This window comes from Podarcis pityusensis (assembly GCF_964106645.2).
Source record: "Podarcis pityusensis genome assembly, chromosome: 9".
Classification (NCBI taxonomy): Eukaryota; Metazoa; Chordata; class Lepidosauria; order Squamata; family Lacertidae; genus Podarcis; species Podarcis pityusensis.
In genome coordinates this window covers 3280707-3294264 of record NC_138034.1, presented here as the reverse complement: position 1 = coordinate 3294264, position 13558 = coordinate 3280707, and the positions used below count along the sequence as shown (strand labels likewise).

General features: G+C 41.3%; 1 protein-coding gene across 3 annotated transcripts in view; it reads left to right on the top strand.

The window, feature by feature from the left end:
• SLC2A9 (solute carrier family 2 member 9) overlaps positions 1-13558 on the top strand; it is an 89012-nt gene that overhangs the window by 16132 nt on the left and 59322 nt on the right. The window contains exons 1-2 of one of the 3 annotated variants that reach the window (XM_081021533.1): positions 6076-6096; positions 13469-13554. In XM_081021533.1, coding sequence (XP_080877659.1) covers positions 13477-13554 — 78 coding nt within the window. In that variant the 5' untranslated portion in view covers positions 6076-6096; positions 13469-13476. Of the gene's footprint in view, positions 1-6075; positions 6097-13200; positions 13555-13558 lie in introns of those variants that run through there. The other 2 variants (XM_081021532.1, XM_081021531.1) reach the window with 2 other exon arrangements.

Here is a 13558-nt window from a genome sequence, read left to right as displayed (position 1 = left end):
GCAGAGCAGTGACATAGCTAGTAAAAAGACAGACTTTGGCTTGGATCCTATGATCAGCTCACTTAAGGATGTTAACAGAAAGACGGTTCTTGTCCCGTTCTCCCCTCTCTAACCTTCCCAGGTTTCCACATGGTTTGGGGGACCCAACCCTCTGCGGAGGCTTTTCTTAGGGAGTGGACTGCATTGGGGAATTGTATTCTGTGAACTTTCTTGGGTTAATGTATCTTAGAATCCAAGCCCTAGTGTGGGACATCAAAACCTATTTTTTTGTTGGACCCTTGGAATAAGATTTGAATAAGGTTGTGGTGCAAGTTTAGCTATTCATCCGGAGCTTCCTTCCTTCAGTTAGGACTAGATTGTTAAAGTTTCTTTTTTAAACCACAATGTAGCTCCAGGTAGCTTCAAATTTGCTTGCAGCAAGTGTGTGTTGTATGTGTGTGTGTTTGAGTGCAGGGAATCTCCTGCAAGTGGCCAGGTGGAAAAGAAGACAGAGCTGCTGCCCCTATAATAGCTGTGTAGAAGAAAACAATTCCGCAGGTGTAGCTTGGCACAGCATAGCAATCATTTTGGTCCTCAGTGATTTGTATGTTAATGCAGATAAGATGTGTTTCGGTTTGATGCAATCAGCCCATTTTTATTTTTCCATTCAATGATTTTGGGCAGATGCCAGCATGCATGTAATTGGCGATGGTCCATGCTTAAATTTAACCACTGCCTCATTTATTGATAGCTTCTTACTTCAAACGTTTCTTACTGAAGGGCTCTGATTAAAAATCAAGTAACAGACAAACTAAGTTATATGCCAGAATGTGAAATAAATTCTCCAAATATGTATTCTTGCACAAATTTGGGATGTTCCAGCACCCCAAATCTGCATTGGAACGACCTCTCCCATGTTTTGTCCGTTTTTATAGAAAAACAATGAGTGGTTTGGGGCTGGATTTTTATTCATATCATCACAATGCAGTGTATGTTATACTGATGATACTGCTTCCAAGGTGCACCTCTGACTTTTAGCTATTTATTTATTTATTGAATTTATATACCGTCCTATATCTGGAGCCAGTATGGCAACTTGTCACCTATACTTAGCAAACTCTTTAATAATGCAAAGGCCCATTCTCCCAATGAAAGGAATTTGCAGAGCCACATACTTAATAAAGAAAGTGGTGCGACCAGTGCTTTTTTCTAGGGGGATGCAGGGGACGCCAGCGGCGTAGCGTGGGTTGTCAGCACCTGGGGCAAGGCAAGTAATTTGCGCCCCCTAACCCCTAACCTGCCACCGCTGCCAGCTTCTTCTTGCTGCTGCCTGGTCTGGTCTGGTGTGGTTCTCTCCCGCGCTCCGCGCTGCGCTGGGCGGCCGCTGCACTGTCCCTCCCCCAGATAGTCCCTCGCTCTCTCTCCGCACCGCACGCCTGGCACCCGCCCTCTCCACAGTGGGCGGCGACCCAGCGGCTCGGATCGGATTCGCACAGCCAGCACTGCAGTGAGAGAGAGTGAGTGAGCCAGGTAGGGGCAGAGAGCTGCGAGTGCGAGCGCCCCCCCCAGATGTTGCGCCCGGTGCGGCCGGCCCCCCCTGCACCCCCCACGCTACGCCACTGGGGGATGCATACCCCTGAACATTTTGTGACCAAATTTTGTCCATCAGCAATCAAAATACGAGCTATAATGATTATCACCCAGGATTAGTATATCATATAATATATTGACCAATGGACACTTCTAGGTCAGAAGGCTTTCCTTTCTGACAAATAAATGACCACTCAGAACTGCTTTTTATATGTATATGTGATTTTATATCATTTTATCTAGTCGAGCTTTTAAATTTTGTAATTGGTGTTTTTATCTTGATACTGGCCATTGACTGTAATAAAATTACTTTTTTAAAAAAGAGGACCAACAATATCCCACTTTTGCATGTGGCACAGGACAAGGCAGGGAGCAGGGACTCAGTTTTTCTGCAGAATGGTAAGGTAGGAATTCGCATACTCCTAATGATATGTGGGAGACACATGAACAGATGTCAGTCTTTTTAAAATAGCTGAAATGCAGCTGTGGGGAGTTCAGCTTTAGTGGAGGAATGATTTGAGAAAGAGCTGCTTAACCCTTTCCATTCCTGACTTCCAATTGCAGACTCAATTTTGCGGTTTGATTTTTTAAAAAATAAACAAGTCCAGAGGTTTTCATGCTAACCTCCTGTTCTCTCAGACCTCTGCACCTCACAGCCAATTCTAACCCCAAAGCATAGCTATGGCAAAGAGGCCCTTCCCGTGTGTCTCTGGGAAGAAGAACCATGTGGCTGACATTTGATTTTGAGGCTTTTTGGCTATTGGAGTTACTGACTAGTAGGAGGGCTGCTGGCTTTTCAGTCTCTGCTGGGTGAGCTCCAACTCCCTCTGCTGTTAGGAGAAGGATCCAGCATTCCCTAATATCAGATTAGGATATGGTTACCAGATTTTTTTCAATGAATCCGGGGACACGTTTTTGTTTTGTTTTTTTAAGTTGAGTAGCAACGGGGAGTCAGTAGTGAGGCAACAGACCCTGGGCCCAAGCATACATGCAAATTGTATAAAGGTGCAAAGCCCTTCTTTCGCACCCTGTGAAACATAAATGCGCAGAGTTTTTTTAAAAACTGGGCAACGGCGTACCGCCCGCCCGTGACTCCTGAGCCTGCCCCGATCTCCTGCCCCTTCCCCCCTTTGTTTTGACAGATCAGGGGAGGCTCGGGAGTCACGGGCGGGCAGGCATTGCCCAGGAGGGGCCAGCCTGGTAGTGCAGTTGGTTCTGGCTGGCTTCAGGAGCTGCTCGCTGCCATGGCGCAGGAAAAATGGCGGGTGCCAGGGCAGCAAGCAGCTCCTGAAGCCAGCCGGAGCCAACTGTGCTACCAGGCTGCCTCTGGGCTGCTGAGGCTGCCACTGCCATGTTTCCTGGGAACAGATTTGCAAATCTGGGAACTGTGTCCAGGAACTGGGGACGTCTGGTAACCCTAGATTAGGAGAAGCTGCTTGAGAACCTGGAAGGACAGCCCTGTGCCATGAGCAGGCTCAGAGCTGTTTCCTTGAAGACCACATCCCCTCATAACTTTTAGCATGTTTTAGTAGTGTGGATCATGGAGTGTTTTCTATTTTGAGGAGGTTTTTTTAAAAAAAGTATTTGTTTTGGACCTTGCTAGAGAGAAAGTGTAAGCAAACAAGCAACAGTGGGTATAGTGTGAGTCATTTTCTATGTTTTTAAAAACTTAATTGATTTGCATTTATTTTGTGAACTGAATTTGGAGGGGAGGAAGTGGTCGATGGCTTGTATATGAGTGTGCAACAAATTGTGTATTAACCATTTTTTGGTATTCACTCAGCCGCCCTGGTGCGGCAGGCAGGTTCATCTGACCTACGTGCGATTCCAAAACATTTGCCACAATATTTTCAGAAAATTTGTGTTCTGATCTGGCTCCAGCAAGCTTAAGTTCAGAATATCTTGAATGTGTGATGGAGAAGAATTATTTCTTGCTTGCTTTTTTGTGAGTTTGTCAATGAATTTATAAAATGAAAAGTTTTGGATCTGTGCCTGCCCAGGTATCACACTCCACACCCTTCTTCAAACCTGAAATAAACTGATTGCGTTTATTCTGGTGTAATAGACTCTGCACATGAGCAGAGGTTATGCCACATCTTCAGGACCGAGTCACCCATTGTAAATTTGTTCTGCTATGCTCTACTGCATTCTGGTTCAAATGAAACACTCATTTTGGTCTACTGGTTGGAAAATTTTCTTCTAATTTTGAGGAGAAAGTACTTTGGATAATGAAAAGTTAAATTGATTTTCTTGTGGTGGAAAACTGCATGCACCTGGAAGTAAGTGTTCCTTGTGTTTTAAAAGTGTGTTTGCTTAGGGTTTTTTTTAAAGTGGTAGGTACTAATAAATAAATGGGTTCAAAAACTTAGGCTATATGGTATGGCTTACTTTCTAAACAATAGGTCAGTCTTGTGTGAAAATCAAACTTTCGCCCTTTAACATGGAAGCTCTTCCTGAATCCATGGATGTACAATGGGACTCTGGACATCTGTTATGTCACACTTTCCTACATCAGTTCTGTACATACCCTATTATGATAACGTGCAGGGCTTCAATTTTTAACCTTGCCAAGTTAAAATGTTCCCAGTTGCCTCTGGTTGTAACTTATTTTAATCTACTTTCATGCTTCTAACTTAAATATACAAGGATTGCAAGATGGGGGTGGGGCACGCAATATATGATTTGTACTGGGCAAAGTTATGGTTGGTTGTGGCATTGCTCAAAGCCAGTGGGGCAGTTGCCCCAGACACAAAATTGTTAGGCAATGCAAAATTTCAACATCACTGGGCTCAGCTGAAAACAGATTCTCCATGTGAACCAGAAAGTGATAATGGAACGACTCTTCTTATCTCTGTGATCACCTGGTGATGTGGACGCCATTAGGCAGTTGAATGCAAATGCATACTCCGTACCTGCCCCCTCTGCGCAGCCCCGGGCACTGGCAACCCACGCTGTGCCACTGCTCAGAGCTGTTTTCTTGAAGACTTTGCCTCCTTGCAGCTCTTAGCACATTCTCATAGCCAGTGAGTGCTTGCTACTTTGAGCCGTTTTGCCCTTCCTTGCTTTGCTTAGTATTTCTTTTGTGAGCTTGTAAGAAGGAGAAGGTGTGCAACCGCAGACGCAGTGTGAGTCTCTTTCTGTAATAAATACTTAGCTAGGCTTTACTTGCTAAGAAAAATAGATGGCCTGTGCATGTGTTGCAACAAAACTCTGCATTAACCATTTCCCTGTATTCGCTCTTCAAAAGCTGCACCAGCTGCTGGATGGCGCAGGGTATAGGGATCCAAGCTGCATGCTATTCCAGAGTGTTTTCAGGAGAGAGGCCCTTCCCCTGGTTAAGTTCAGAATAACTTGAATGCTAAGTGGAGGCAAGTGCTGTTTTTGTTTCTAAATGCCTTGACTGATGGAATAGATGACAGGGAGGACAGCAAAATGGTCCTGTATAGCTAAAAAGAGTTCCAAAGCTTTGCCCCCCCCCCCAAAGATGCTCAGTGCTTCTTTCAATGAAGTATTTTTGAAAAGTTAAAATGATTTTCTCGAGGTGGAAAATGGTGTGTAATTTTTGATAGTGGTACTTGGGCTACGGTGTGTTGCATTTGTATGTGCCCCCACCCAGTTTCTGTAAGAGTCTCTGGGTTGCATACATGATGGTTACCCCTGTTTTATCCTCCACATGCTGCTTTCTCCATGAAGGGGGAAAAAAGATGTGGTTCCCTGTGTCTATTCCCTTGAAGGGAGAACAGGAGCTTGACAGAGGCAATTTTGATCAGGAAGACCCAGAGGAAAGGTTATGCACTCTCTGCCCCCTTCTTTCTTGCTTATGGACCCAACCTCCACTTGATAATTTTCATTAAAAAAAATAATCTGTTGAAAGCTACAACTCCTTTTGACCCCAAGGGTTAATATAACTTCACCCCAAGGAAATAATATTAAAATCCTTGACGATATGCTAAGACGAAGAACTTGACAATTTATTATGTTTATATGGTATTATTTTGCTCTGTTTCTGTTACACCTTTTATTTAATAATGCCCGTTACCATACACCTTGTCCCATTAGAAGGCCATTTCCCATTCCTTTGGAAAGTCTTGTTTCTGTCCAATAACCAATGTTGGTGACCAATTTAATGGCAAATTTGAGATGATCTCACAGCAAAGAGTCTCTTAAGAGGAAGCTATTAGTAAAGAGCAGGGCCAGAGTAAACAATTGTATTTCTAAATGGCCTCTCGGCAAGATTTATTGGCTGAACAATAGGAAACATTTCCTCATATGTTTGTGATGCTGATTTACAAAAATATTGGTTGATCTTATTAGGAGATACAGCTGAGGTTAATGATTCACCATTCACTAACGCCAACAAAAGGGAAAGTGGCAGGTGGGAATAGGTGGGTTTAATGATTGATTAGTCATTTTTTAAATCACATCAGGGGGTTTTTTCCCTTCCGTCTCTGCAACTTATATGAGTGCTCTTTAGACTGTGACTTAATTCCAAGCAGTGACTACAGGCAGGAACACCTTTTGAGCGCTGTAAGTATTATCCAGCATACCTTCAAATTTGCTTTTTCCTCCCTGATCTGTGTTCTTGCTTATTTCAGGTTAACTTATAGATATACATTTATGAAAATCTATTTTGTCAATAATGTGTAAAACTTCAAAACATTTAAAGATGTTTTACTAATAAGCATACTATGCAGAATATCCTTTTTCTTGTGAAGAAACTTTTCATCAAAATCGCTTAAAAGTTTTAGTACACAACACACGTATGTGAGGGTTTTCCTTTCTATTTTTTAAAAAAATCTAAAACATGAGAGTAGGAATTGTCTTATTTACTGGTTGCTAATGGTACAGTTTTTGTTGAAAGGTTTTTAATTACTTATACCCATAATTTGTTTTCACTCTTGTTGTACCAAAATCAATGAAGCAAACTCAGTTTGTTAATAAATTGCGAATGGTCACCTTTTTGTCTATTGTAAGCACCTGTCGTTATAAAACATGTCTGCTACACCTGGAAAGAAGTGCACTGCCTTTGTTTACTGTTCCAAAAGAAAATCACTTTTGGAAGCTGTGTGTTTAATGCATGCAGCTAATTCACCATACTTGTTTGAACACATTGGATATAAATTATTGAAATAAACATTCACCAAAGCAGAAGGCAGCTAACCATCAAAGAAAAAAAAATATCAAAATTTAAACCATTAAAAGCGCACACAGCTTGGGAGATAATTTTAAACATCACCCAGCTTAAAATACCACAGACAATTTTAAAAACACAACAACACCTGAACAAAATTGTCTTTACCTGGCACTGGAAGCCAAAACAAAAGGACGCCAAACTTAATAACTGTTGTGTGGATAACCCAGATATCCTGGCATTGGTAGACCAATTCACACATGTAGTGTCATTTTTTAAAAATCCATTTCGTCAGTTATTCCATAGGAGATAGCGTCAAACCTCTTGATGAATTGTAATTCATTGGTTCCAAATTGCAGTCACCTTTTGAAGTTCAAGATAACAGCCTTGCCAGAATCAGAGCTGTGTGCCATGCTGATGACATGGCTCTCCATATCTCCAGACAATCTCCCCCGTGGTTTCATGTAAATGTGAAATGTGAGGAAACAAACTGGACACTTGTGGGACAGCACAGGTGATATGTCAGTCCGAAATCTTCCAGCTCTACCTCATGTAAGTGGCATTCCAGGAAGGACCAGACCAGAACCATTTTGCAAACATCCACCCACTTAAAATATTGCTTCACCCTAATTCCTCCATTCAGATAAATAGGAGTTCCCATAGGGTTTGGCCAGATTGCATTTGGTATTTGTGTTGGTAATAATACACCTTCAATTACTTCGAAGATTTCAGCTTCCTGGTGAAGACGATTTAACAGTGGAAAAGCACAAATGTAGCAAAAGGCTAAAATCAAAACATTTTAAAGGAGAGATTTAAATACAAGTTTAATTGCTGCATTGAAACCAACTTTCAACTTTTCCTTAATTATGCCCAAAGACTCTAAGCATAGAAAAGGCTAGAGAAATATGCTTTAATTTGTCGGATTTTTAAAACCTTGTGGTTGCAATTTAATCGCACAGTTCAAATAAACTGCAATGAAAGGGAAATATTTACTGGAGTGGATGATCAGGAGTAACTATTCATTTCCTTTCCAAAAATATGCAATTGAGCAGTCAAGTAGGTAGTGATATTTTGAAGATTCCATTCTGTACAGGGAAGACTGAAACAAAGAGGTTCCTGTTGACTTTTGCTACAACTCTCTTATAGAACCTAATAATCCTAACTTCTTTAAAAGTAAATGGTTGTTGGTTTTTGAGAAAAAAGTCAAGATGCACAATATGGAACTTTGTCTGGCTCTCATTTATAACTTTTAGCCAGACTGTAATCCCAGCAGGTGAGCAAAGAACAACCCCGGATTTATTAGGTATTTATAGGCAAAACCTCCAATCATGATGAACTGAGCGCATTATTCTGACAATTAAAGATTGACCAAAACACACAAAATGCAACATTAGTGGGTGTGGTGGGTGTGGGTGTGTGCGTGCCTGTGCCTTTCCACTTTGCCTTTTCAAGCAGTGTCACTTTTCAAAGTGATAAAGAAAAACAAGTCACAATGTTATGAACTGTGCTGCCAAAATATGTGCTGTTTTCTGAGCACAATCAAACGTTCTGATGCTTACCTTTAAAGCCCTGCATGACTTGAGGCCCAGGTATCTGAAATGATATTTACTCCCACGTCAACCTGTTTGAGAACTGAAGTCTTCCGAGGCTCCCGTCAATCTAAGGTAGATGGGTTAGTGCCAGAGAGGCTTGCCTAATGCCAACAGAAGCTATATTTCAACCTCAAATACCGTATTTTTTGCACCATAACACTCACTTTTTTCCTCCTAGAAAGTAAGAGGAAATGTCTGTGCATGTTATGGAACAAATTCCTGCGGGTGGCAGGGGGATCTGCTGCAGTCGTGAGCAGAGGATCCATGGTTCCGCTTCCTTCCCTCCTCCGTGGTTACAAAGCATGGATCCACATGGATCCTCAGGATTTTTGCATTGGGCTACTCCAAACTCACTGTCAGATCACATGTCTGTGGCCACAGCATGAACCACAAAAATCACATATCCACTATCTCATTTAGAATATTTTTTTTCTTGTTTTCCTCCTCTAAAAACTACGTTCGTGTTATGGTCTGGTGTTATAGAGTGAAAAATACGGTACTTTAGTGCTTCTAGGCTTTTAACTCTGCAACCTGAGAAATCTCAGTAGGACTTACTTCTGAGTAGATGTGTATGAGGTGGTTTTTAAAAAAATATTTGAACCTCCCCAAAAGCACTGCTGAAGAGTAGTACATGCATTAAAAAAGTCAAATAAATACTGTGCTATGTTCTGAAAGTTTGAATACTGTCTTTTTTTAAAAAAAATTCTCTCCTTCATCTGTCATGGATGCTTTAGTGGGGGTTTCTGCAGTGCAGAGAGCTGGACTAATAACCTTTAGAGTCCCTTCCACCTCTTTGATTCAATGATTCTTATTTCTTTATGTTTGCTCTATTCCTGCAGAAATTGTAAAAATCAGAAAGAACCTACTTAAAGATAACAATGTCAAAGTTCAGTTAATTTCAATTGCAGAAGATTTTTTTAAATAGTAGTTTGTTTTTTAGTATGTTACTAAAAAATAATCTGCTCCGTGCTTCTTTTGGTGTTTTTTAAAAAATAATATTAAGATTAAAACAAAACTTGAAATTCAGAAATACAAACACATCAGGTGATATCCAACTAAGTCATATTCAGAGTCAACCTGTTTATGTCAATGAACTTAAACCCATTGATTTCAATCTGTATGACTTAGTTGGGTATCACCCAGTATCGCTTTCTAGATATGAAATTATCTGGAACAAAAGAAACACCTTATAATTAAGTTATGTCCTCGTTGTTATCTGCTTGATCTCCCTGAACTTGCTGAGAGTCCAGTCTTTATCTGTGTAAATAAAAAGATAAACGGAAAAAGATAAACGAAAAAGAAAAAAGGGAAAGAGAAATGGTTGGTTGTCATCTGGCAAGCAGCAAATGAGCTATTGGGTCACAATGACTTGCTTTGGGGAAATGTACAGCTTTAGTACAGAAAGATATCCCACATCCCGTGCTATTAAATGAATATAAGGTATTCCTTCATTTAAGTGTCAAATATTCCTAGAATAGAATTTCTAGTAGTTCTGCCAGCCAGTCATCAGTACCAGGGGAGATTTCGAAGGCCTGTTAAATCAATTGCTTAGCAATTTAGACCCTGTGCCGTGCTTAGCTATCTACCTATGAAACAGAGAGAATATTGAAGTGTTTCACTCTGGCTAGATTGTGTTGTGAATAAATTTACGTAATATCAATTTTAAGACTGGATATAGCAAGCGACATTTTTTTTAATATAAGAAAATTTGTATCCCATCCTGTCACTGCAATCACAGTATGTGTTATATTATGAGTCTGCACTTGAGACAATCTTAGATGCAACTCATGGCAATTCAGGAGAATTTGCTGTTGTGTTGACACAATAATTAATAATGAGCTTGCAGAAGGGGGGTTATGGGTTTGTTGTCGTTTTATTGTGAATTTTGTGTTCTCATTTTGTACCTTTGTGTTGTGAACCGCCCTGTGTGTTAAGTTGTGGGTGAACATATCAGATGACACAGCGATTCTTCAAACAGCTCTTGTTTATTCCAGGCCAGAACAGAACTGGGCTGAAGGGTTCAGCCAGCCTGCTAATATAGAGCTCCATTACAACACAACAGTAACAACTTTCTGTTACTATCCAATCACTGAACATCACTTTCAATTCCTTATTTGCATATGCTGACCTGAGTGAAAACTATCTACAGGATCCCCCTGCTGGCCCAGGGTGAGAACTTTAGTACATAACACTGTGATCTTCAGATGAAGGGTGGCATACAAATTTAATAAAAAAAAGTTAGTGGTGATTTGTACCCCCAAAAGGATAGTGGCCACACATGCACAAGAACTTTGCAGATCATTATCCATTGTACCATACCCAAGTCACTGGGGCAGGGGGAGAGTCCCTTTAGCCATTGTGACTGAGCAGTGCAGAGTGCTCAAAAGAAGTTATCACTCAATGACTCTAGGAAGCTTCCTTCAGACAAGTTGTTTAGCTAGCCCAGTGACGACTGGTGCTGGTGGCTTTCTGGGGTCTCCATCAGAAGTCCCCTTTAAGAAAGTGTTTTTATCATTATCATTATTATCATAACAATTTATTATTTATACCCTGCCCATCTAGTTTCCCCTGCCACTCTGGGTGGATCCCAACAGAATATTAAAAGCACAATAAAACACATCAAACATTTAAAACTTTCCTGAACAGGGCTGCCTTCAAAGGGCTGTTATAAAGATGCTGGCAATTAAAATACTTCTTCTAGAACAGGCATAGGCAAACTTGGCCCTCCAGATGTCTTTGGCTTCCAACTCCCATGATTCCTAGCTAACAGGACCAGTTGTCAGGGATGATGGGAATTGTAGTCCCAAAACATCTGGAGGGCCGAGTTTGCCTATGCATGTTGTGGAATATGCCAACAATGCATAGACATTGAAATATCCATTGCTGGTTTTCTGTTTCTTTCTTTGAAGCTCCACGCAGAATGTGGCAGCTCCACCTAGTGAAGAAGTCTTGGTACAGCCTGGGTCTCTGTGGGATTTGAAATCCCTAATTGTACAAGGACAGAGGCAGGGAAGGAGCAGTGGGAAGGGGGGGGGGCAGATCCAGGCAGACACAGTAAGCCCCGTTAATGTCAGTGGGAGAGAATAAAATACCTTTACCTCTCGTTTAAAGGGCAAGGGATACAGGGCCAGATTTAGGTTTGATGAGGCCCTAAGATACTGAAGGTAATGTGGCCCTTTATAAGTCCAGCTGTCCTTTGTCAACAACAAATTATCGCTGTTTTTTGTGTTGAACATATGTAATATGGTAATTTATGGACCTCATAGGTATCTCAAGCCATTTGCACATGTTGTCATACAACCAGTCCATGTAGAATGTAGGCACCCTTTACAGTCATACCTCGGGTTACAGATGCTTCAGTTTGTGTGTTTTCGGGTTGCGCACTGCGTTGAACCCGGAAGTACTGGAATGGTTTACTTCTGGGTTTCAGCACTCACGCAGAAGCACCGGAGCGTGACCCGTGCGTGCGCAGACGTGGTGCTGCGGGATGCGAACGCTGCGGGTTGCGAATGTGCCTCCTGCACGGATCACGTTCGCAACCTGAGCGTCCACTGTATATAGAAATGAGCAAACTAGTGATATTTGAGGGAGCAGGCTAGCAGGCGCGACCCATTACTGACATCAAAGGAGCCTACACAACAGAAAACACTGTTGCTATATGCAGGTTTTATTTTATTTGTTATTTTATCTTATATTTTGGAAATGAACATCCAGGGTTTTTTTCTTTAATTTTTTTGGGGGCCCCCAAGAGAGTGGGGCTCTAAGCTATAGCTTGCTTAGCTTATATGTAAATCCAGCACTGAAGGGATAGCAGAACAGCACATCCTAACTGTGGCATAAAGTAGATCAAGCTACAACTTCTAATATCAACTGAGGTTGATTGTATGCGCTAATTTGTAAAGTTTCTAGTTCCTGGTAATAATATGGATGTTATCTTTGAAGACAGCAAAAGTATTATATACATAAATATTGCCACTTAATCTGGCTAATAAAGTTTGGGTGCTAAAGGTTGGTGCAGAGTATCAATAGGCTGGATCTCTCAAGTGTTACACAGATGGCATTCCCATCCCATAGAATAATAATGAATCTTAAGCACCGTATTGTAATGGCTTTTGGGCAGCCCTCATAGCATATGTTTGATTGCCTTTCCAGGAGAACAGTGCTGCCATCTTGGCTTTAACACAACTTCAGCATTGTAATTAGAGCCATCAACTTTAATTCCTGCTGGGGTTTCGACTGTATGAAGCATTCTTCCTTTCCAGGATGCAAAGAAATGCGTCACTGCTTAATTAGGATATGAATGGAATTTCTTGGTACTCTGCATAATCGCTGTTTGAAAACTGCTGCTGTTATACACACACACAACTATCCCAATGTTAATACACCACAGCAAGTGTGGAGAGCTTTTGCTATAAGCCCCAGCAAACACAGCCAATGACCAAGGACAGGCATAAGCAAACTCAGCCCTCCAGATGTTTGGGGACTACAATTCCCATCATCCCTGACCACTGGTCCTGTTAGCTAGGAATCATGGGAGTTGCAGGCCAAAAAATCTGGAGGGCCGAGTTTGCCTATGCCTGACCAAGGATGATGGAAGCTGTAATTCAGCAACATCTGGAAGGCCAAAGATTCCTCACACCAGTCTTACATAAATACTAGAGGCTCACAGTGAAACACCGATAGAAGATTTGGTTAATTAAAATCAATATGTAGCATTCAGTTTCCTTAGCCCTTGAAGAACAGCTGGTTCCTGCATCTTTAATAGTTCCTTAGGAAAGGGAATTGACAAGCTCCAGCTGCTGAATTTCCTTCTTCTCAGCAACTACATGAAGTGTGATCCTTTCTGTGTCTGCATGGTCCAATGTTCTGATATCAGGCAAGGTCAAATATCCCCCCCCCCCATCTATAAATGTAGATAAATCTCCCCTTTTCTCCTGAAATGAAAGTCAAGACCCACAGGGTCCTGAAAGATGCCGTTCCTTGATGCTGTGTATAATGATGGTGCTACTTGTGTGAGGTTTTTGCTGCACAAAACCAAGGCCTTCTATTCTGAATTTTTACATTTTTAAATAACCTCCAGCAATTGATGTGACTTGCAGATCTCCTCATGTGGCAGTATACCTGCCAGCAGACTTTAAGAGAATTAATTGCAAAAACTTTTTCATGTCTTCAACAGAAAACATAATGGAAATTGATGGAGTGAAGATTAAAGAGAAAAGTAATGGTGAGACTAAAGATAATCCTGCAGTCAAGAAGAAAGTGGTAA